Here is a 25,637-nt window from a genome sequence, read left to right as displayed (position 1 = left end):
CCACCTCAGCTGGTACAGTCAAGGTCTGTCAGCAGAATAAATAACGAACGCCAGGTCTGGTATAATTGTAATGCTGCTGGGTCCCCACACGGGAGTTCGTGCCGGACAGCACAGCCAAGTTCCTGCCATAAGGCAAAGTCCAGGGCAGTATCTCTGTCCATGGAAATCCCTTTTAAGGTAGCCCAATCTAATAATTCCCGAACTGAGTTTTCAGAAATGGAGGTGTGCATTTTGCTAAACACACCTTTCCAGACCATTACCACAGTGCCGGTTTGTGAGCCGCTGTTCGCCATTTCTCAGTCACGTCGGACCTCCCGGTCCTGGGGGGGAAGGGGAACAGCGTACCTCTAGAGAAATTCGGCTTGCCTCGCAGCAGCAGGACACGTCAGAGAGTGCAGATCATGTCAGGGTCACCAAATATTAACGCAGGCCTGGGCCCTAGGGTGTATCATCATGTCCTGCAGCCATAGGGAGGAGGAGGAGAGAAGATCCAGCAGGCAGGAATTGTGCAGCAAGATTGATTTATTTATTTTTCAAACTATTTTATAGACTTTTTTGTTCATAGTCTAATTGGACAAAGGATCAGCCACCCCTTGGGGTGATTGGCTAAAATCCCAAAAGATCCATTGTCAAAATATTTTTCTACTATACCATAAACAAGATTTTTCAAGGTTGCAGGTGGCTTTGTTGTTTACATACTCTGCTACCTCTTCTGTGAGAGAGAAAAGTCTCTCACGGACTTAGAAAATAGCAAGAAAATCCTCGCTAGCAGCATTTTTGTATCTACAGGTTTCCTGCACACTAGTATTCTACATTTGATTGACTGACTCTTTAAAAAGTTGAGAATTCCAGCTGAAGCTTTTATACAGGTGGGACAATAAGGTGTTGCTCCTCTATGGATTTTTGGTGTTAACAAAAGATATAAACCTGTCTCTTTCCTCATGTAAGGATAATACAAAAATCCTTCTCCTCTGCTCTGTGGTCTGTTTTCACACAGGAAACTTAGTATTGTGGAGAATTTTGCTTGTCAAGTGCAGCTGATCGTTACTGCATACACCTCGTTACTTAAAGCTAGCTAAAAGATGTGTGTCAGAATGTCAGTGGCAGTAATAGTCCCTCCCCAGCCGTGGTTTTTGGATTTTGCATTTTTTTTAAGCTCAAAGAGTTACTGGCATTCACACCAGCAAAAATGCATCCATCTACAAGATTTTAAAACACAAAAAGGGAATATGGGTGTGGGTGTCTAATTCAGAACAGTTAAATCATAATTAAAGCTCCATTGCAGCTCATTTGTAGTATACTTTAACCCTTCATCTGGGAGGACCACATTTAGCCTTTGTAGCCATTCCCTGTAAAAGTAACAGGACCTTAAGTGTTCCAACAGCATTCTTTTCATGAGCAGTGCCAGAAATTTAATGGTTTTAGGTTCTTTTTAGGGTTTTTAGAAGGCTACTCACTCTGGCTAATAGATGAAAACCTTGCACCATTCCAACACCACATACGGAGAGTTACAGACTCCAGTTTTCTTACATCTATGTTCTTTTTAAACAGTACTCAGAACACGCACAAGTTGTTTTTATTAGAGCTGCAGTCAAGGACACATCAGCTATAATGAAACAGTAAAATTTAAATGCTGCCAAAAATATTCTGCTTTCGTCCACAGTCAATTTGAGCTTCTGCCCAACATCCACTTGCTCTCCAATCCCATAGAGAGCTGCTCTTCAAATAGTCTTAAGTTTATTTTGCTTTTACTGCAACTCTTCACTATGCAGCTGCGCAGTAGTAAACATGACCTTAACACTGAGTGGAAGTTTGGCAACAACTTGATTGCAAATGTAATCTACAACAGCCATGGAAGGTAGCCAAGCCAAAAGCAGAGTTACAGCTCTTGAAAACTCAGGCTATAAATGGCTATACAAGATCACACTTCATACTGCAGTTTGCAAGTGTGATTAACTGCAGTGCTGTGCTACACCTGCAAATAATTTCTCTGTTTGCAAATACTGCAGAATTAATGCTGATGTCCCTGATTTGTCTGATTGTCTTCAAATCAGGTAACAGTAAATGAAGAGTAATAAATCAGTAGTATTGTTTGAAACATGCGTTGTTAAACAAGTGTGCAAGTCTCTGTGGAATCAGGACCTTGGATGGTGAAGTGATGATCTAAAGCGCACTGGAAAATAAAATGGCACTGTAATTTTAAAGGCTCAAAATGACGGCCTGGTTAATGTAGCAGATAAAAAGTAAAAGCCTTCATCAAGTTTTTTAGGATAAATGTTTTAAAGTCTTTCAGAGTTTTGAAGTCTGAGTTTCTAAAGCTTTATAGTTATAAAACACATACTATTGCCATGTTTTATAAGGCAGAAGGAGCATCTGAAACATGAATACATCTGAGATTTACTTACAAACAGCCTGCAGAAATAGCTAGTACTACCCTTGCTGCTGTCAAAATGAAAGCTGAAGTAAAAAGATGAGGTTTCTCTGACAGCAATTGTCTAGGTACAGATAAAAAGAAGATGAAAATAAAGAGATGCAGTAACTTAATTGTAACAATCCCTGAAGTGAACATTCGGATAAAATTCTGTGGCCAGTTGTCAGAGGTCAGCATATGGGAAGAGACACCAAAAGTCAATCCTGATAGCATCTTCCATTCTCAGAACAGGACCAAGTAGATACTTGGCTCAGGGATATACTTCTAAAGTCACAATAAGCACTTCAAAATTAATATTGGTCAGATAATTTCCTCACTTAAACTGGCTAAATTCCCAACCCAACAATTTTTCAACAATTTCAGCTACAGCATAGTCAGGCCCTAAACAAGTGGCTTCCAGAGCAGCTTTGTAATCAGATTAATTTTTAGCTGTCTCTCCCCACACTTATCACAATCACATGTTCCTGACTCTCCCCAGTGGCTCACTAGTGGTCATACAGTCACATGCTTGAGCAGATCAGAAGGATGATTTGGTGCACACTAATTTTCAGGGAGGTTAATTTTCAGACACATTAACTCCCAGGTTTCTTCCATGCTTGCAGCCCCGGGAATACAAATAGTGACATGAGGCCAAAAAGGTGTAGCAGGGATTAGCTGTGCCTCAACAAAATGTGAAACTGTATTTTCATACAGAAGTTCAGGCCTTGGCTCACTACAGCATTTGCAACCCTGCTCAGCAAAGCACACTGACTTGAGGCCTCAGTTACTATGGTGATAAGCATGGAATAAATGTTTATATATAATTAGTTAAATTATCCCTTCAAGAAAGCAGTCATCCTTCTCACAGGCAGCTACTCATATTTTTTTCATTAAATAGATGTAAAAACAAATTAAAATTTTAAAGCTTAAGAAGCACTATTATTCGTCCACAAGTTAATAATAATTTAAATCTATAGCAAAAATTTAAAAAAAAAAAATTAGTCGATGAGAAACCCACCTCTTCTGAAAACCCCACTGTAAATGCCCTACAAAATAAGCTAATGCTTGGTTTTAAACATTTTAGGGTTTTGCTTAAGAAAAACAGGAATGATTAATAAAACTATCTTCTTGTTTAAGAAAACCTAAGATATATTACTGAATGAAAAACTAATGTATGAGTCCTTTTCTTCCATGCAATCACTAAATTAAGTCAATCCTACTTGTAAAATATAAGCAGTATTTTCTAACTCTAAGCTTACTGCAAATGCAATATGCTGATATAAAGAAGTTAATTTAGTCAAAATGCTTAGTCCATAAACTCATTAGTAGCTTACTTCCTTTTTCAAAAGACTATGAATCAGCAATTACTGTAGAACCATCTGCCACAAAGATTAATATTCTGCTCAGGGTTTTGGGGAACCCTTTGCCACAATATTTACATGTAACTTGGGCGCTTTTTTTTTAACTAAGAAAATACAGTCTTAAATGTGAGCACTAATCATATTACTTAGGATATCAAATGGCCTTAAAATAAAGGAATACTAAGTTCAGAGCGGACGATTTCTTAGGATCAATAACTATAAAAACTAACAACAAAACTTAACCAAACACTGAATTCTTCCCTGAAGAAAAAGAAATAATTGACAAAATGCAGCAGAAACATTGCCAGCTGATGAGCTGTCTCTTTCTTCCCACTATGATACCATCTGTTGCCAGCTCTTGCATATCCATATGCACTACAGTCCTCTGACTCTCAGCCTGACCCAGATCCAGCCCTGGTCTCAAGTGTGATAACAAAATCAAGCTTTATCCACCCAATCGACACCAATGACTGACTGGTGGTTAGAAATGGTGCTTTGGTGACACTGGGCAAGTAAAGAGGCTTCTAGTCCCAGTCACCTAATACAGCTCTTTTCTTTGACTGAAATTTTTATTCATTCTCCAGTCTGCCAACATAACTACATGTGTATTCTCTCCCCAGCCCAACTGCTTGATAAATTAACTTTACAAAAAGCTCAGCTACATGAAGTGTTTAAGCTATGAGAGATAATATTTTAAGAACTGAGTTAGGAAGCAGAGACATGCAGGTTCATACAAGCAGATCATATGTGGGAAACTTGCAGTAAGAAGGGCAAAACCAATGATATAGTTCCTTTTCCAGCAGCATGGCAGGAGCCAATGCACACACCTGCTATCTACCCACACACTACAACCTACTGGTAAGGAATAGCGAGTTCCTAACCCTAATAAACTCATAGAATAACATTTAGTTATTCTTTACATATAGGCTGTAAGTTTCTCCAAGGCAAAGAGTTTCTTCAGTGCCCTGCACTTGTTGATACACAAGATATAAAGGGAAGATGTACAGCTGATCATCAAGAAGCAGAGCATAATTTTGACTTGCTCTAAGAATAGGCCAAATGCCTTCCTCCAGTTTGCATGCAAATTTATTACTGAAGACAATGCAGGTATTCGAGGGAAGAAACTTGGCTTAGAATCTGATTATCTCTTCAGAAACCATCCAAATTTTAAAATACCTTCTCAAACACCAAGGTTTACAGCTTAAGCATCTTTTATCAAGGGAATTTTAAGTGATAAACATTTACGTATTTGTATAAGTTATCTTCGTTTCAATTGAGTGTTTAGCTACAGGAAGCAGTGTGTTATTGCAAAAGGCAGTAACTAGATAATTAAGTCAAACTAAATGTCCTTTTATCATTAAAAGCCATGTGTTACTATTAATTCACAAAACATACGTTTACAAGATAATCCAAAGCAAGGGACCAGACATCCCCAAACACAGACACTAGAGCTACTGGCTGTGCTGAGAGTCTGGTAAATTGACTATTGTGCAGCAAAGCAATTTCAAAGTGTTTTGTTTGTTGTGGTTTTTTTTTTTTTTTTATCAATACCTTTAATATTTTTGTTTCCAACCTTTATGATACAGTCTTAAGGATCCTGTTTTCAATTATACATAAAACAGTAGAGAGTTTAGTTGAATACCTTTACTGGAATCACAGTCAATTTAGGCTGTAGCACCAAAAAAACCAAAAAAAACCCCACCAAACCAAAACCAAACCGAACAAGAAACCCCCGCACAAAAACAAGAAAAGCAAACAAAAAACCAAAACAAACCCAAAACAAACAACAACAAAAAAAGAAAAAAGCAGCTTTTAAGATTTGTCTTGCTTTTAATACCTGAAATTTCATTAGTGAGCTTGTCTATCTCTTCTATGCAGATACAAAAGTTTATCTAACACTGATGACATTACATTTTGAAACTTTTATAAGTCAGTAAGAATCCTTTTGTTCTTTCCATTTTTCCTCTACAAAAAAGTATTTAGGCTGGACAGGTCAAGCAAGGTTGAATTTACCATATTTTAATATCATGTACTTTTCGGTAAGTTAAATATGGATTATGCTATGTAAATAACAATGCACATATAAATACACTATGCATTTGTGTAAGAATTTCTGAATCCTCCACCTATTGCCCTTCAAAGAGGACATTTCAAAAGAGGGCCTAAAGTCTACATGTCCACCTGAGATACCTCATGTGTACGGTCGCATAGAAAATGAATGACAAATCTGGTGTTAAAAACCCTCTATTTCAGCTCAGTGGTGTAAACTGAGTATTAGTGGAGGTGTTCCCAAAATGATATCCAGAAAAGCATGTGCACTAGAACACTTGTCTTAGGTATCAGGATTATCACTTATCAACCTCACTGATGCTTAATAGTTGCAGCAAAAAAATCACTGTGGTCCTGATCAAGATTTGGCATCCCAAGCTCCACAAGAAACTTAATATTCCAGTACTTAGTGATCCCATAAACCAGACGAGCAGTATCAGGGTGCAAGCTAAACCTTGTGCAGATAAAATGTCTGGACCTGTTCTCTGGTCTTCATCACAACAGCTGCAGGCCAGAGCACTTGACTACAGTTGAGGATACAATTGACCAAGGTGTGATTTCTGAACAGGACCACACACCACCTGGGGACAATTAAGGATGCTGCAGAGCCTATACATTAGCTCTAAGGGAGTGAGCAAGAGGGGCTGCCCACAGCAACAGCTTTTCACTGGTCTGCTCAGGGATGCAGCATGCTTCCAGCTCAGCCTCACTGCTCAGTGAAACTAGACAATCCCTGAGAAGCTGGTATACCTTAACTGGAAGTTATCTGCAGAGTTACTCCAGTCCAAACTCTCTCAAAATATAAGTATCCCAAAACTGTCATGAGATATGCAGGAGAAGCCTCAAAGCTGGCTACTCATGAATGTAGATCTTGAGCAAATACTTAAACAGGCTACTATGATGCCAAGAACTGAGTACTTCAAGGTTTCATCATGTTCTACAACATACATCTACACATGTATGCATTCAGTCAGAGTGAACACCCACAGGCTCAGAACAACATAAACAACCATCATCACGAACAAATTAACCATTTGAGCAGTAAAATGTGTACTGTATGTTACTAAAATACCAATAAACTAAAGGATTTACACTGTGAGGCTAGTTCTTCCTTAATGATTATACAAACTAGGTACATAATTGAACACTGTAACATCAAGATATACTGTTAAAAGGGGAGCCCTGACTGCTTCAATGATGGATGTTTTTTATCTTAATACCTCAAGCTTTACTGGCTTTATACATTTGCTGCTCTTTTTTAGCACCTTCGGGGACCTTGATCGTGTAGCAGCATTTCCTCTTTAAAAAGTCCATTTGCAGGGTCACTCAGAAATTTGCAGAAATTTGCAACACAGCTCATATCTGGGGAAGTTTTTTGTTTTGTTTTTAAAACACTGCTTACTCCACACAGCTATTTCAAAGGCTCTTACCTCCCAGTGTTTACAACAGCTTTAGGCTATATCCAAAGGCTTTTGAGTGTTGAAAACCAGGTTATACTGAAAATTGTTTCTCTGGAGAATTAATCTAAAATATGCTCTATTTATTGCACTCAGAACAGCAGTGCTTAAAAAAAAAGCTAACAGCCCACACAAGAAGGGCTGCAGGTTGTTCAACATGAAATGTAGATCTCCATTTACATGTGTGAGAAAAAGTAGAATCCTCCATACATGCCAGACAAATTCTCTCACTGTACCAGATGTGGGCATATCTGGTGTGCTACCCATATAGACTGACCTGGTCAGGAGAGGGAGATTGGGTTTCACTACCAAGAAGATTACAGACTACTCCTTCACCCTAACAGCATCCCTTCTCTCTTCCCTGACCTTAAGCTAAATCCAGTGCTAACTGCTGCTGCATTTGATCAGACTGGGTATGTATTCCCTGGTATTCAGGCATTAATTAGTCCCTTCCATCCCTGAGTATGATTACAGGATGCAGAGAATGAAAGCTTTCAGCTGCTTGCTCCTGAGTTTAAGTACTGCTAGAGCTGGAGAGGTCATATGCAGCAGGACAAGAGAGTATTGATAACCTGTGTTTATTCTTTGCTACGGATGTCAGAATCAGGAAGTAGCATGTTGCCTCACTGTGCCATGAGGGTGGTGCTCAGAATGGTTTCTATTTGCAAGAGGGACATAACATAAACATTTCCCAGACACATCCTACACATTTAGCTCTGGGAAGGTAGCAAAATACTCCTGTGAGCATAAGTCAGCTAGAAAACTGCAAATTATGTTGACCAAAAAGCCACTATAGTGTTGTTTCTTCTAGTCCAAAATTGATGTGAGCTATAACAGGAAAAAGACACTGACTGCAACTCCACAGGCTGCACTTACCCCGGTAATACTGGGTCCCAGCAGATTCAACAGAACTGGATACACGTCAGTAAATCTTTGTCAGTTTTAACCCATGCAGTCATAGCATTAGTAACATGCTTACTGCAACATTGAACAAGTTTCCATATTTTTTTAATACCGAGATTTACATGCAGCACAAAGCTCTCATGGCATTGTGCGGTGCAAGTGCATACCTTACTTCCCTGGGCATTAACTCTCCTCTGCAAATTTACCAGCTGTTCCTAAATCTGCAGAAAGGGTCATATGACAACTTCAACTGAATGGAAAAAGACAAAGTTGAAGTTCTTTACAAGACTATAAAATTTTTTTCAACGCAGTCTCATCTCATTAGTACTACCCTGATAACTAATAATTGGCACTATTTTTTTTCTGATACTGTTCTCTTAAGCCTCTTTTTGGTTATTTATGCATAAACACATGATCCAAAGTCACAAAATGTTCTGTTGCATTCCCCACCAGCTGAAAAGCATTAGAATCATTACTGGCCTTATTGTTCCTGCCACAGACAAGGCCTACAGAAGTGGGTTTTTTGAAACTAGATTTCACATTGAGGACAGCCTGGAGTATCTCTTGTAAAACACATGCTGCATAAACTAGGGACAATAAATTTAAGGATATTATCATCCAGTGGAAAATTGTTTGGGCTTCAGCAAAATTCTAGTGGTGGTGCTTTACAGTACAAAATCTGAACTATTTTCAGTGTGCAAAGCAGGCTGCAAAAAAAAAAAAAAAAAAAAAAAAAAAAAAAAAACACAATTTTCAGAGAGCAGTATTCTTCCCTATTGACAGAGGAAAGAAAAATAGCACTGTATGACTAAGATACACAAAATTTCATGGTATTTACTTAGGAACCTCACTGTCATTATGCATACTACATTTTGTCTGCAGGGAGACAGAATCAGCAGGAATTTTGATAGGAAAATAAGAGAAAGTGTCTTTATTCTGATTTTTGAAATCTCCTCTGGAAACATTGCAGGTCCTTTCAGAAAAGGAAAATTTCTACTTTTTTCTTGAGGGAGAGTTCAGGAACAGCATGATGGATCAGAAGATGATATTAAATCTACTGAAGTTATAAATCAGTTCCACACCAGAAACTTGATGGTACTTTGCCATATAAGTAGGAGGCAAAAGCACCATGACTTAACACTTGTACCAGTGTAATAAGCTGCACACCATCCCTGGCAAGTGCCCCTTTTAATTAGTCAGTCTTCTGCAAGATGAAGTCCAAAGACTTAAATCACTCAAAATCTTCGGATTAACAGAGATCAACAGCAAGTCCAGCCAATTTTTAATTCCTGTAATAGATTCTTTAACTTCAGTGCAAAGCAAGAGCTCCCAGTAGCTTTAGTGACACACACTGCAAAAAAGTTGCAGTCTGTCATCTACCTCTAAGGAGGAAGAGGATCACAGGAAGCTAAACCTATTTATGACTCCTTGGGTAACCATACTATGCTACAAGTGCAAAGACCAAGCATAAAACCTAGGAAGTCTAAACGCTTGGGATTCTGGAAGCTGTTTTATGTGAACAAAACACAGAGTCCCCACCCAGCATCTTGAGTGTAATTTCACTTTCCACTGAAACTTCCACCCACCACTAAAGAGCTGAGGTGATTTTCTAGTCCTGTGCTGCAGGTGCAAAATACCTGAATACTACCATGATAAGAAAAAGTCGGTATCCAGTGTTGATCCAAACACTGACAACAGGCATGGCTGATAGACCAGGTGCTTTGCACCTTGAGAAAATGATACCACCTTCTGAATTCTCTGGGAAAGAAAAAAATCCCATCCTGTGGCAAACATATCTAAATGGCGAATGGGGTTATACTCCCTCAATGACAAACCACACAGTCCTCAATCTGCACTCCCAAGAGTCTCTGCACAGAACAGCAGCTCTGAGGAGAGAATTCCACATACCAGTGACTCCCTCAGTGTGGTTTCATTGCTTCAGCTAAAGGGCTCTGAACGTTTACATTAATATACGTGATCATGCTGCATCATGTTTTCCTTGAAAGCTCTAACATGCTACTTAATTTTTCATACTGCTGACTGCACTGCAAATGAAAACAGATTACATGAGCACAGAGATCATAGCAGTAAAAGCTGTAGAAAAATGTACAACTAACCTAGATGCAATTTAACATATCACACCACAGACAGCATTTCTTAATGCAATTGTTTTTCCCCTCCATGACAACAAAAAGAGGTTAATAGACACAGAACCTTGCACTAATTAACTCCCCACAACACATACTGATATGTTAAAAGGTACTCCACAGAACAACATGTATTCTGATTTGTTTTGAAACAGTCAGGTTACTAACTGGTATTCAAAATTTGTCCCCAACTCAAACTGTTAGAGGATCAGCAACCAAGTAATTCCCTCCTTTTTTCTCTGCTACAAGAAAGACAATGAACAAATAAAAACCTTTTGGCATAGTTTTAGTTTAGATTGTTGTTTTGCCATTAAGTCATTAGTCTAGTTTGCTGCCTGAGTCATCACTTTCAACATTTGCACTGGCCCAAACCTGAACCAGTCAGCCAATACATGACCAGTGATAAAACAGTAATTGAAGAGATTGTTTCTACAATATTGGAGTTACATACATTAATAGCTCATTAACAACCCGTGCAGGCCAGTCTCTACAGCCTTATCAGCTACTGCAGGAAGATAAGAACTTTGCCAGTCAGAGTGATACATGTGTATCTCTAGCAGAATTAAGCAAAATAAATAAGCCTTTGCAAAGGTGGTAAACAAGCACATAAGTGGGAAAAAAAAAAAAAAAAAAAAATCAAACACTGTACTCCAGCACTTGCCTCCATTTGTTGCAAGGTCTTTGAGCAGTCAACCCGTAACAGCTCCCCAGAAGAAATGTCTTCAGAAAAAAAGCAGCCAATTATACCAACCCCAGCTACAGCTGGATGCCATCAGGAATTCTTAAAAACTGCTAGGCAAACAAGATCTCTACATGAAAGTATTATGCTAACTGCAGAGTCTCAAGAAAAATACAACCTCCTAGTCTCAAGCTTTCTTGCAAATTGTTTCCGTATTGTTCTGCAGAGAGCTATCTGGTAATGTGATTATTATAGGCACAATGACAAAGACAAAGAAAGCATTTTTATCCCCAGTTTATCCTAGTCAGAACTGGCAGTAAGTTTAGGAAATCAGAAGGCCTCTCTTCATAATGCAGTTAAGAAAAACCCAAAAGGTTTCTTGTAAGGATTTTCAGTTTGTGGCTTCAAGTCTTTAGGGGCTGTTAATGACCAACAAGAGCTGAAAAGAAATAATCCTACAATCATTTAATTCACAGCACCTTGGGCACCAAGATCCACAGATCAGAAGCATTTACAAACACTGTTTCAGTAAATGCACATATGCAAGAGACAACTGTACATCTGTACCTCTTCTAGCAGTTTGAAATCCAGCATCCCACAGTGACGCAAAATAAACCAATGGTTAACTAAAATTCACCCTATTATTTACAGCTTCACAAGGCTCCTGTGGCCCACATCATTCTTCTGGTCTTTCATTAGATCAGTTTTTTCAGCTGTGCCTTAATGGATCTGAAAAGTATCATCTCCCTTTCCTCCCAAGTCTTGGCAATTTATACATGGTCTCACAGATACGTGAGAAAATAAGGACAGATTCCCTTTGATTTCTTTCAACTGAAAAGACAGATGTAGGACTAAGAGAGATACAATAAGAGACACATTCTCTTTCCAACCATTTGTCAGTTCTAGTCAGTATTGTATCTTTAGATTTGCTTATTATTTTTTTATTACAATTGAAACAATGAATCAATATGGTGCACTGGTTTTACAGATATGAAGAGTTCAGGACCTACCTGCACTAACAGGGCAATTCAAACATGCTGAGAAAGGACAGTTTTCATTTCTATCTGAAAAGGCTTCCTCTTTTGCTGATAAAGTACAGCCTCCCTTGCCTGCTGTAACTGAAAGCACTTTCTCTCCAAGCCAGTTCATAAAAGGTTGCTTTCCTTTCTTCCTTCTACAGAATTACAGAAGAATAAGAGTTTATTGATTTTTATAAAACACTACTAGAGCACATATGAACACACAAACATGCTTAAAAATAGCGTATTTTCAAGCTTTATTGCACTGTCCCAAGAGTTTACCTGCCTTGCTGGGAAAAGCTGCTTACAGCCTGTTAAGGGTCAGGACAGAAGATTATTTAATTAGGTGGCAGCTCTAACCCTGGGTTAACAGAGAGGGGAATGCTTCTTACAAATTGCATCCAGCAAGGTTTGTGAGTCAGGATTGTTAATATGAAGACTAGTGCAAGGCAAGACAAAGAAGGATATGCTCAGGACATCAAAGACACATGCTGTATTAAAAAACCCTCAAAACTTTGAGACAGTTACTGCATCACAAACAGCACTTTCAAAGAAGCATGCTGTGAAATGAGCTAGAGTCCAGACACATAAGCAGGAGCACAGAAACTGTTTTTCCAGGCATTAGGTCAAGCACTGTGCAAGCCACATCATAATGGTTAGTAACACTGAAGATCCCAAACAGGTACAGAGTTAACATATTTACCTGTAGCTTAATCAGTTTCCATTTACATGGAGACACAGATGTTTTTTACAGTGAGGATGGTAAAACCCTGGAGTAGGTGGCCCAGAGGGGTGGTGGAGGGCCCATCCCTGGGAATACTCAAAGTCAGATTGGACCAGGCCCTGAACAACCTGGTCTAGTTGAAGACGTCCCTGCTTACAGTGGACATAGATGGCCCATGGCTGGACTAAGTGGCCCTTAAAGGTCCCTTCCAATCCAAATGATTCCATGATGCTATGATCCTAGTTTGAATGGCTGCAATTATGCTGCAATTATGAGCTTTACTAACAGCAGAAAATACAAAGCATTGTCTGAAACTTACTCTAAAAAAAATCACATCAATATTTGCAAAAAAAGTCAGAAATATAGGTAACATAATGCAAAGTGTTGAATGCAAGTCATGGTTTTCTACAGACTCTCACCTACACACTAATAAATGCCATGCTTCATTTTTAACTTCTTTTAGAAGTTAGATATAAAAAAAAAGCAACTTGGACAGATTCAAACAAAAGAAAAGGGAATTAAAACTGCAGTAGTTCTTCTTTGTACTGCATCTAGAGGTTCAAAACTATTATCAGTGACATAACTGCATTACAAGATTAATATTGTATTTTCCTAAGTTCTTGGCTCTCTCTACTTGGAACTTAAAAAGGTAACAAATAAGGTATTATGTTCCTTATTTCTGTTTATTTTAGTCTCATTACATTATGCAATAGAAATTCTAGCCTCCTTCAATTTAATTTAGCTGATTTTACTCCAGATTTGCATCTGCTAGATACAGCTGCAATGACAGAGATGCAAGGAGCAGGACTGTTTTACATAAGAATTCCTTTTTCTTTTGGAGATCTCAAGTTATTATTTTTTGGCTAGAGGCCAGTCAGTTTTAATGCTAACTTTGAGTGAAATCTGGGAGTATTTTATTCCTAGACATCCTATCAATTAGGGTTTTTTCCCCTCAAAAGAAGAGACATCCTAACCATCTGTATCTGTTAATAAAAACAGGCAGAAAATTCCTTCCCTGGACTAGATCATATTCTGATATATAACCTCCCACTGTGGCCAGGCTCAGGTTCTCACCAGCCTGTTTTGCTGATTTGTTATTAACTCAAAGCTTACACTTATGTTCTAGTGCTTGTTTTGTTTTCTTCTGGTGCAAATTGCCACTATTCAGTTTCACTTATCACCACCACCTTTATTTAGTTGCTTTTGCCAGACTTTTCTGTGCCATCTCCCTGATCCACTCTTGGTTCTTCCTGTTCAAGCTTCCCCCTTGCTGCATATCAGTTTGGCAACAGAACATTCGTCAGTCATTAACAGTTTCTAAGAACTGCACAGTTATTGTTCTGCTTTGCTTCAGTCTTCTAGAACAGAACAACTTTTTGATGTGTTCTTGAACTGCACAGTCACCCTTCATTTATTTAGGTCCCTAAGCAGGCTTCCCTATGGGAGATTCCCATTCCTCTTAGCATTTGTGCATTTAATTTCAAGATTCCAGGTTTCTCTATGAACTCTTAAGGTAACCTTTGCTAATCTTTGATCAGCTTAGGCTCCCAAAAATAGTGAAGAGGCAGTACCTTTTCCAGAAGGAGCTGAAGGGAGAGGAAATTACCATTTTAGACTGGAAAGCTCAGGCTCTCAGCTACGGTCCTAAAAAATTAGCCTGGTTTTAAAGCATTAATCCAGTCTTCCCTTCCCCCACGAATTAGCTCACCATTCACCTTGAACTTGGCAGAATTAATTTGCATTTCCCTGGCAAAGTGTCTAGCTATTGTGAGCCAAGTAACAAACGCCTGAAAAACAACATCAACATGGTACCGAGTCTTCTCTTTGGCAGTATTAACACAACAATACATAATTATTATTTTCACAGCACCACCTAATTTGTTACAGTGTTATGCGCTGTGTCATGGTGCTCCAAAATAAACCCATTTATCAAAGAGAGGACAGAAAGGCAAAAACAGCAAAGGAAATGTGAAATCACACCCTCTTTATTACCTATTTTATCTTACCCTTTACAGAGGTTTTTAAAGGTGTCATCTGGCCTACTTAAAACTTCACAATATATAGAGATCACTCCCCGAGGGTCAGCCTTACTTATGCAAGCAGTTGCAGTGCCCTAAATCTTGTCTCAAAGGGGTTACTGAGACTACATCTTTCATCTGAGTTTGCATTCAGCTCAGTCATTTTATTTTGTAGACTATGCAGGGTACAAAGCTGGCATGAAACCACAAAGATACATGCATACACTTTTAAGGATTATCTCATCACTGCACAATTCCTTTAGTTTTGCATAATTAACGATTAACAGTACTGAAACACCATACTCTAAGAATCTGTTAAATATGGGGGTTGGACTAGACGATCTCCAGAGGTCCCTTCCAACAAACACTAAATACTCTGTGACTCTTTACCAAGCAGCTTCAAGCCTGGATAGACTCTTGCAATATAACATTAAAAACCTGAGGAAAATAACAGCCAGAACACAGGGAGAGCAGGCACCTCTCAAAGCCACGCTTCCAAAGGCCTCCTTGCACAGAGCTTTCTCCCTGCATGGATTTTTTTTTTTCCCCTTTTGCAGAAAGCAGAAGTCACACGAGGAAGCTTGAGCAGCAAGGGCTCCAGCAGCACAGCTTTACAAAAATACATACATACACACACATAAATATATATAAAAGAATTATGTAATAATAGCATATATAGACGTTATAGCTGAGGGAGACCAGCCTTAGCAGAGGGTGTTTGGGAGAACAAGGACGACCAGCAGCTCTGGCAGTTTCCCTGAGGGAACCTTTCCCTGGGCAGAGACCTGAAGGAGCAAAGATAACTTGTTAGCACCAGTAGCTGTAGTAGCAATAAACCTCGGGTTTATTGAGGTATTTTTGTACTTACATCTGCTGCACAGGTCAGGAAATCCACAACCTTGGAGCCCTTTTCAAGACTTTTCAGGCCATTCACTGCCACCACACAACCACATTTGGCCAGGCCCAGCACTGAAAACAATCACATGTTGATCTGTCAAATCATACATAAAGGGAGGAAGAAAGTGTATGCCATCATCCTGAATCAGTCCTGGTTTAGTAGCAAAAAGAAAAAAGAAAAAGTTGTGTTTTGTAGTAACATTCAACACAAAAGGCCTACTAAAAGGGACGTGCTGGCAGCACAGCAGCCCCAAAAATCGTCTTTTCCCCACGCGCCTATGAGGAGCGGCTGAAGGACCTGGGCTAAGTTTAGCCTGGAGGAAGCTCAGGGAGGACCTTATCTCTCTCTCTCCAACTAGTTGGAGTCCGGCCTCTTCTACCCTGTCTGCAGTGAGAGGACCTCAGAAAATGACTTCAAGATGAGACAGGGGAGATTGGGATTAGATATTAGAACAAAAAGTTTTTTCACTGGTCTGGTGGTCAGACATTGGAGTGGGCTGCCGAGGGAGGTGGTGGAGTTACCATCCCTGGAGGTGTTCAAGAGGCGCCTGGATTTTGCGCTGAGCGATGTAATTTAGTGGTTTAGGAGTTTAGAGGTTACAGTGGCAATGCCGGGTTGACGACTGGGCTCAAAATCTCTTCGGCCCCTCACGACTCGACAATCGCCTCACGGCCATTTTGCGCTTCCACCTCCCCAGATGACGTCACGGCCTCGCCCCACCCCCCGGCGCGGCGGAGGACCCGGATGTGAGAGCCCCCGCCCGCTCCGCCCCGCGCCAGCGCTGCTTGCGCCCCCTCCCTCCTTCGCTCGCTCCGTGCGCGGGTCAGCGGAGCCTCTGCCGCAGTGACGGGAGCGGGATCGGGATCAGGAGCAGGATCGGAAGCGGACTGGGAGTGGCAACGGCGGCGGCGACGCCGGACAGCGCACAGCGAGGCCGGGGTCGGCGGATTCATCTGCGGGGGAGACGCCTGACGCCCACCCGCCGCCATGGTGAGGACCCTCCCTCCCTTCCCCTCCCTAACTCTTCCCACCTCCCCGCTCCCGCCCCGCCGGAATATTCCAGACCGGGCCGGGCCCCCCACCCCCGCGGCCCCACCACCGCTCCGCCTCGGCGCTGCCCTGCCCCTGACCCGGCTCCTCCTGCCCCCGGGCCGTCCACGTCCTCCCGCGAGCGAGCGCCTCTTTAGGCTTCCCTCCCGGCTCTCCCCGGCGGTATCCCCCCCCTCTCTCCTCTGCCGCCTACGGAGCCCCGCTGGCTCTCCGCCTCCTCCCTCCGCCGCCTTGGCAGCGCTCGTCGGGCTCGGCCTTTCCCTTCCCCGGCACCCTCTCACCTCACCCCCACCCGGCCCTCCCTGCCGTCCGGGGATTCGCGTGCCCCGGGCTGCGCCTCGTCTGTTCCCCAGAGGCACCATCGGCCCCCGGAGCCGTTTCGAAACGAAACTCCGGCAATTTCGGCAGAGCCGCCGTGCGGGGGTTGTTTCGCAGCTCCGCGGGGTTCTCCCTCCGCCCCCGGTGCAGCAGCAGTAGCGCTGTGCTGTTCGTGTGCGGACCGGAAAGCTGTAATGTACGTAGCCCAATGGGCTGGATAATGTGCGCTGTAACTGGGCTGGGGCGGAAGGCTGACACTTCACGTACGATGGGTGTTCGAGGTTTGAGGCTGCGGGAGTGCGGTGTGTCCAGGTGTGCGTGTGTGTGCGAGAATCGCTCTGTTTTTTCAATCATGATGGGTTTAAATTTCCCTTTTTCTGCCGTAAAATTAACCCGGAGATACAGTATGGAGTCCTGTAGTATTTTACGTCGACACTAGGGGTGTCTCCTGCTTTTCACTGCTGCCAAGAAATCAACGCCCTTTTTTTAATAAACATTTATTTTAGCCTAAATTATCCAGTACCCTGGCTGCAGGAAGACCTAGCAATATTTTGGTTTTACAGCTGGAGAAATAGAAGTAGTTTAAATTCCGTGTTAGACCTCACAGGGCCTGGAAGTCAAAAATGGGTTTCCTTTTGTTTTTAAGCAAGGTATTGCAGCCTTTCCTTTAAAAAAATAGAGTTGAAGCAGAAACTAATGTGCCATGCTCAGGCTGGTTTTGTATGTACGCTTTAATAGATGTGCGTTTGGAGAAATGTTTTGAAATGTATAAAGCTTTGGTTTTGGTTGGGAGCACATCAAGACTGTGAGGGGAAAAAAAGCTCGTATTTTGAGAACAAGGTATTAATGAATTTGAGACTTAAAAAAGTTATTGTCACTCATGCCATAGTTACAATACTGCTAATTATTTTGGATGTATAGATCATCTTGAACAGTGATCATCTTCCACACAACAGGTGTGCTCATCCTGCCAGTAGTTGGGTCTTCTGTGAAAATTGTGTTCTAAAAACCTGCCAGGTGAGATAGACTAACATGCATAAAAGGAAATAAATGTTACTGAACTGTGATGCCCATGTGTCTGTTAGTGACCTTTAATGAACTTAACTTTCACGTATTATTTTTTCCTTCATTCATTTATAACTAAAGCTTTCCTATCATCTTTTGATGGTATAATCATGTTGATCATTACTTTATTGCTTCCTGAATAGTATTTATCTATGATGCATTGCAATGTGGAAATGCATATACTGAGGAAAAAAGGTGTGCTGGATGTTATCTCTACCAGTAAAGGTGCTTGTTTTCTCAAATAAGTGTAGCACCACTGTAGTTACATCATTACACTGGTTCTGGTAATACCTGATCTTAGGTGCCTTTTAGTCTGAAAACCAATCTAAAACTATACATTAACAAAAAAATCCTGCCAGCATTTAAGTTCCCATGCACTTTATTGTCATTAATCAGGGGATGTTTTCCTTAAAGGAGTTCAGTTTTAATGAAGGAGTACATCTTGTTTCAACCCTTATGGTATTAGAGCAATTCTTTTTTCCCAGTTTAGAACAACATTTCTTTCATGTTCTTACAGGATGAGAGAGCTGACAGTTATGGTGAAAAAAGAGGTGAATGTATTGTTGTGTTTGTAGTAGGTAGCTTAAGATAAAACAAAAACATCTAGTGAGTCAAAGAATGTTCTTCTGGATGTTTAGGTATAGCCAGTTCTAAAATAATCTGTCAGAGCATACGATGATGAGTCCATTACATAATGCTAGAAGTAATGTTGATAAGCTATTTTTGTCAGAGTTGACTTAGCAAGTTTTTCCTATGAGTAGTGTTTTCTAGGAAAAGGTATACAGCACAGATAAAGGTATTAAATGGTCTTAGTTTTAGATAGATAAATTCTGTCTTCTTGGGATGATCTGTGTTCTGGTTCATATCCAGTTCTTGAACTTTATAGATGTAGTACAGAAGCCCAGAATTCTACAGGAATCACCCGAAGCATGTTACATTGTGCATCCATCTTAACTTGTCTCTTATTCAATTGTTTTGACTCACTTCACTTAAATACTAGTGCCTCTGGTGCATTTTCTCCAGCCGGAACTGATCTAACACTGGTTCTAAATTACTGGAGTAAAGAACCTCCTAAACAGATTTTTTGCAATAAAACAAAAAAATAGCCGCAGAAGACCATCTTAAATAATTGTTTACTATTTAGCAGGGAGGATATTAAATACTTTGGTTATTAGCTGAACAAAAAGCTAGTTATTCCATTACCAAATCATGATCTCACTGTTATCATGACAATTATCTGGATAATCAGTTTGGTTTTTAACAGGTGGCAGAAACTGAGAGGCACTCACAGGGTCTGGGTTACAGCCTACTGATGGGCTTTTCCCACAAGTGGAATAACTGGTCTAGGATTTAAACTGTGAAGTTCATGTATAGGTCTTGAGAAGTATTTGGTAGTCTTATTTAAGCCAGTTAGTTTAGTGAAAGATTTCATTTTGGAAATAACTCTCACAGGTATGGTTTAGAGGCCAGTTTGAATATGCAAGTCTCCTTGACTCTGTGATCTAAAAAGGAAGATAGATTCTGTTGGTGGAGAAGAAAAAAAAACTTTAAAAAGTAGTATTTTTTCACCATTCCTGTGGTAGAATTAGAATTCTGTTTTTATTTGGTTAAACGATTAACAATAGGGAGGAATGAAAATTGAGTAGTTGAAGAGGAAATTGTTTATGGTGGGCATATCTCAAGAGCTTCAGTATATTCATCACCTAAGCCATCTGGCTTAACAGTGAAAGGGAAACTTAAAGGGAGTGAGATTAATAACTTAAACTGTGGGGTTTATTAATTTCTTAAAGTATATGGAACTGTCTTCTGTCAATCAGTGCCAGAAAAAAGAGAGTAATTCTGGTATTTCTGAGGAAACAAGATGAGGCAGAAATACACCTTTTAATGCCAAACCATTTCTCTTTTTCTGCTTCTGCCTCCTCACAGAATGGGTCAGGTTGGAAGGGACCACTGTTCAACCTCCCTGCTCAAGCAGGGTCATCCTGGAGCACATTGCACAGGATTGTGTCCAGATGGTTCTGGAATATCTCCATGGAGGGGGACTCCACACCCTCTTTCGGTGATCTGTTCCATGTGTGGTCACTGCGCAGTAAAGAGGTTCTTCCTCATGCTAAGGTGGAACATCAGTTTCTGTCCATTGCCTCTTGTCCTATTGCTTGACACCACCAAGCAGAGCCCGGTTCATCCTCTTGGAACCCTCTCTTCAGATACCAATACACATTGATTAGGTCCTGGCTCCCTCAGCCTTTCCTTGTAAGAGAGGTGCTCCTCTCCCTAAATCTGGGTGCTGAATTGGTGCTTACCTGGCAGTGTTACAGAAGAAATAGCTTTTTTTTAATTGTAGGTATGCTTAATAGTGTTCTTCTACTGTAATTCATAATTTACACTTGCATAAGATTTTTCAACATCAGGTTGGTTTTTTTTCTTTAGTTTGAAGAATTGTTTTGATTTCCCTCCCCATTTTTACTGCCTGAGTTTAGCTGTGTTTCACTAAAGAAAATTTTATCCTCTCCTAAAATGTTTTAAATCTGAATGATAGTAGAGCATAAAATTCTATAGGTTGGACTCAGTGATCTTGGAGGTCTTTTCCAACCTGATTCTGTGATTCTAGAGACTTTGGTTTAACTATGTGAAGCGATGACCAAAAATTGTTTTAATAGAAAAACATTTTTTGTGGTTTGAGCTAATATATGACTTCTTGAAAGCATTTTGCTCTTGATTTCTGTGCCCCTTCTCTTCCCTGCTAAGCCTGTTCTCCCTTCTCTGTGTAGTATTTGTCAAGTTGTAATTGGGAGAAAAATTATACTGTACTGTTCTTTGTTCACTGGCAGCCAGTTCATTTAGTGACACATTTCCTAGTTTTCCATCCTTGTTTTCTTCTGGACTGTATGTTTTTTTGTTTTCCTAAGCTTATTTATTCTTCTGTGTTCCCTACAGAAGGACCATGGGGGTAAAGGGGGCTGGCTGTTTCTATGGTTCCTACGTGCTATTTCTTTGCCAGAATCAGCAGAAACAGAAGGTGCTACTGTGTGATGTCCTTGTCATGATCCAACTCTTCAGCTGCTGGAGGAGTGAGCACTGTGAGGATGGGGGAGTAAAAATTGAAGTGGTGGGGAAGGAATGATGAGAGGCATGGATTGGCATAAAAAGAGGAGTGAAAAGTGCTTGTGCTTAAAGGTTACGCAGCTGGAACCTCTGAGCAGGATACCATTAGAAAATAAGCATCTCGTTTGACTTGCAGGTCTATGTTAATTAAAATACAGAAAAGTTGGAACTCCTGAAACACTTAGAATTTTAATTGCCGACATGATTATATAAATTACGTAAATATGTTCTTTTTTTCCCAAAGACCATAAGAATTTAACTTGCTATGCTCTTGTGAAGCTGGTAAATATTGCCCTTGTTCTGCAAATGAAAGAGGTTGAGGCCATGGCAGGGTAATAACTTATTCAAGGTCCTTGTTATTGTTTAGAAGTTAGAATTAGTATGTAATACTGGAAATGGATAGTGTGTTTGTAGCTTTGAAAAAAAATACGTCTAAATCAAATTAACTATTCCAAATTTAGGGGTCTTGTAACTTGGAGTTAAAATGCAGCCACTAGAAAATGTGCTATGCATTGTCCATTGGGCTTAGGGCAAGTGATAGTGTTCAGTGGTCACAGGCTGCCTTCTTCCAACAACATCTTGTATTTTAGTTGCTTAAAGTGACTGCTTTTAGAGATCAGACCTGGAGATGGGCTTTTAATATCCCTTAAGAGCTACTCTGTTTCTTAGTTGGCAGTGGCCTAAAGTAATCTTGACACCAGCAGTGTCAGAAAAATCAGCTACAGAGATTACCTTTGTGTGCCGAATGGAAATGGGAAAGTCTTGGATGTGCACCAACATCTTTTAATCTGTAACAGATAAATCTTTCGGTATACCAGTTCAAGTATCCTGAGAAAGTTCAGAACTAGAAGCAATATATTCTACTTGGTCTATGATGTAGCTAGATTATTTTGGTTACTGCATGAAATACTGTTTTTAGTAATAATGAGATTAGTTTAACCAGGGCTAAGCTTAAACTATGGCTTGTCTTTCTATTCAGGTCTTATATATATAATTTGAGTTGCAAAAGTCTGTGGAGAATTGTTTGTGGTTTTTTTTTTTTAAGTTTCAGGTGTGTCTAAGAATAAAACCCCCATCTTTCCACTAAAGTAATTTTCAGAGTGTCGGTTCTTCTTAATTTTGACATTTTGTGTAGCTTGAAAATTTTAATTTGGTAGTTACACTTTATTAGGCTTTTTCCATAAGGACCATGTTTTATATACTACTAAGCACTTTAACTGCTTGGGCAGAACTGTGTTGGTGGTACAAAACAGGCTGGAGACTATATCTGACTCGCTTGTAATTTGACAGTCATTTGGCCCTGCTATTGATACTCCCTTCCACAATTAAGGAAGAAATCCTAGTGATATAATCCTTAACTGCATTAAAGAAGTTTTGGAAACCCATTAAATGCTTTGGATTAAAGGACAGCATTTCTCACGAACTGCCAATAAAAACCTTGGCTTCCGAGCCATTAACAGGTTGTGTCAGTTAGTGAATATTTGCAAAGTCTGTGGTAATGAATGTTTTTAAGCAAACTTAAGGCAAAGAACTGAAGCTTGAGTCAGCTTGAAGTTCACAACAGTTTATAACATTGCCTAAGTTTGGTAAGGTAGGAATTTAAAAAATGTAGTAAGACATTTATGGAAGAAATTCAGTCAGAATTTGGGAGGGGTAGGAGAGGAAGGAATGGGACAACAGATAGGAAGCCCAGAAATAAAGCCCAGGGTTGATACATTTCTGGGAAGAACCAAGCTAGTGGAAAAGTGGATTCAGCTGTGATTCTCAGAAGAACACAATCCTAGGGTCATCTTTAAATGCTGTGGAACTTTTTCTTCCTCTGATATATTTGTGACAAATATGGAGGTTTTTTACCCCTTGTTTTCCTCAGCTGGAAACTACAGGACTCTTTCTCTACCTCTTCTCTGTTGTTACCCTATGAGTATCTCCTCTATGTACATTTATCAGATGTTTCGGGGTTTTTTTGTAAAGACAAAACCAACTGTTGTTTCACTGCTGACTGTGTAGGTTCTGAATAGCATCACTGAAGTTGAAAGAAGTAACTTGAATTCCCTCTGCTGAATGACACTATGGCTAGCAGAGAGGACTTTAAAAGGAGTGGTTTGGTTTGGTTTTGGATTTCTTTTTCAATAAACTCCGTGGCTGTACTTCAGGCCTGAGTTTGTGAAGGAGAACTCATGTACTTTGTAGGCATGATGACTGAACAGCTTTTCAGTCTTGTGTATGTAAGATGTTCCCTTGGGGAAGTTTAATTTAGTATTGAGCCACTGCTAACAGGCTTAGCACCGTGGTATCTGAGCAGTCATGGGTCAGTTCTGTTGATAATGCTAAAGTGGCACTTCACAGATTTTTTTAGATTAAAGTTTGATTGCATGTAGATCTGCTAACAAGTCTAGAAAAAAACCTATGATAAATAGGAGAACTTCTAAGCAGCAATAATAAAAATGTCAGATGAATAAATAGACTTGATTTTTATATTTGACTTAAGTAGACTGTCTTGGCACTCTAATAACTTTTCTTCTCAGCGATATCAAGTAAAATACCTGTTTGCTACTTATTCTTAAATTTTCCAGTGATTCTTATAAAAGCAGTGTTAGTTTTCCTGAAATATTTTGTTCAAAACACTTCATTTTATTAAAGACTAAAGCATTTGCAGTAGGTGCCACTGGTGTTAGGGATTTTTTTTGGTTTTCAGACAGGCATTGAAAAATCATATAAATGTAATTCGGAAAATATGAAAGGTTAGTAAGTTTGAATCTTGCATACTCTTGAATCTTATAGTGCAACGCTAGTGTTGGTGCAGCTGTGTTTTGCTAAAAGTCAATTCTGAAAAATTCTCTTGGGAGGCCTTGAAAAAATGGAATGGTTAGTTAAAAGGTGGCCAAATGCCCTTTTGTGGTGAGAAAACAAAAAGTCATGTGAGTAAAAGGGACTAAAATGGAGCAGTATGAGAAGACGGTGGGTTTAGATTTAGGCATTTTTATGTAATGATGTAGTAATAGTGTACTGCTCTATAGCAGGGGTAGAAAAACTAAAGATTCCAGAAAAATTTGTTTCAGAGAAAGGATGGGTTTTACTAGTAGTTTTATCTTGGCTGCTTTCTCAGAGGTATTGTGTAGCATCTGTGCAGTGCCATAAATGTTGTGTCAAGTCAATCCTTGTAATCCAGTGTTACACAAAGAGCTGTTAAAACACTTTGTTTAAAATCACAAGTGTTCTGTGATTTGCAGTTCATATTACAGACTGGTGTGCAAATGTATATGCATTATATACTGCCTTTAATGCTTGCAAACTGTACATTTTTGAAAGTATGGCATATGAAGAGGTTAGATGGTGAATAGCAGAAAGATGGTGGCATGTGGTTCTGTGGGCAGGTTGTGATTACATGCACATGACACAATTGTGTCAGTCTTTGTACAGTTCCTTGGACTGGATTCTTGATTGTGAGCAACTGGTAATTATTACTGGAAGTCCCTGGGGCTCTGCTGGGCTGCATCTACTGGACTGTAGACACTATAAATAGCAGTAATTTTTGTAATGCTGCATTGTGTGTACTCTTATGCTTGCTTTTATCTACACTTACAATGTTATGTACATTTACTACTTAAAAAAAATTTACAGTTCTTCAGGACAGCTATTTCTGGATGTATTGTCAATTACAGCAATTAATAAGCTTTGATTTCTGTCAAGATTAAGCAATCTTAGAAAGTGTAGGGGATCTTCTATTTAGAGATGTTAGAACTATTTTGGTAATGAGATTTTGAATAATTCTTTAAACATTTGACATGAATGTTATAAGCTACTGAAATTGGTTTGTACTTTGAGTACCCTTTTATTAGCTTGTAGCAAAAGTGACAAATGTCTTTATTTGATACTCAATGTTTGCATTCCTGTATGTAAGAAACAAGCCAATTCCTGCCCTGAAGAACTTAACCTAAAATATTCTTTTAAATAGCATTTTCTTTTAAATAGCATCTGAGTATTACCTAATATAACCACTCCTGAATGGACATCACCTCAGTATTATGATTAAAAAAAGTCAGTACATTCTCCATGTCACATGTCATATAAAGAAAACTGTTTGAAGGGCTTGAAATGTTCCATAGCAGTGAAAACCTTAATTGAAAACATTTGGGTTGGGGGTTTTTTTATGTTTTATTATGTTTCATTTTGCTTTCCTTTCACTGGGAAATCTGTGATAGTTGGAAGACTTTGGAAATTTGTAATGCATCTTCAGAAAACCAATTTCTAATCTGTGGAAAATTCTTGAGTGCTAGAAATTAAGTGTTCACTTAGAATGGAAGCTGGTAATGCCAAGAAGACCTGTTTAATGTTTTGTAAAATTCTTCATTCTCCTGTATTGGATCATAGTGTTTGTAGGGCCTGTTTTCAAACGATATGATTCATTTTTATTCTTTGTGAATACTTGAATTG

The 25,637-nt window shown here is 39.6% G+C and overlaps 1 protein-coding gene and 1 long non-coding RNA gene across 5 annotated transcripts in view; one reads left to right on the top strand and one right to left on the bottom strand.

The window, feature by feature from the left end:
- Positions 1–326: 326 nt before the first annotated feature.
- LOC125323494 lies at positions 327–16,378 on the bottom strand. 3 transcript variants are annotated; one of them, XR_007202533.1, is made up of 3 exons: positions 15,636–16,378; positions 12,017–15,552; positions 327–458 (listed from the first exon to the last, which is right to left on the bottom strand). It is a non-coding gene; the product is annotated as an uncharacterized LOC125323494 (long non-coding RNA). The 3 variants fall into 3 exon arrangements; XR_007202532.1 differs by lacking the exon at positions 327–458 and adding an exon at positions 717–11,837; XR_007202534.1 differs by lacking the exon at positions 327–458 and adding an exon at positions 717–2,173.
- Positions 16,379–16,459: 81 nt separating this feature from the next.
- PPP3R1 (protein phosphatase 3 regulatory subunit B, alpha) overlaps positions 16,460–25,637 on the top strand; it is a 39,133-nt gene continuing 29,955 nt past the window's right edge. The window contains exon 1 of one of the 2 annotated variants that reach the window (XM_048298510.1): positions 16,460–16,655. In XM_048298510.1, the coding sequence (XP_048154467.1) occupies positions 16,653–16,655 (3 nt within the window). In that variant the 5' untranslated portion in view covers positions 16,460–16,652. The remainder of the gene's footprint in view (positions 16,656–25,637) is intronic. The other variant, XM_048298508.1, reaches the window with a different exon arrangement.

Source organism: Corvus hawaiiensis, chromosome 3 (assembly GCF_020740725.1).
Source record: "Corvus hawaiiensis isolate bCorHaw1 chromosome 3, bCorHaw1.pri.cur, whole genome shotgun sequence".
Lineage (NCBI taxonomy): Eukaryota > Metazoa > Chordata > Aves > Passeriformes > Corvidae > Corvus > Corvus hawaiiensis.
This window is presented reverse-complemented; position numbering and strand designations above follow the sequence as displayed.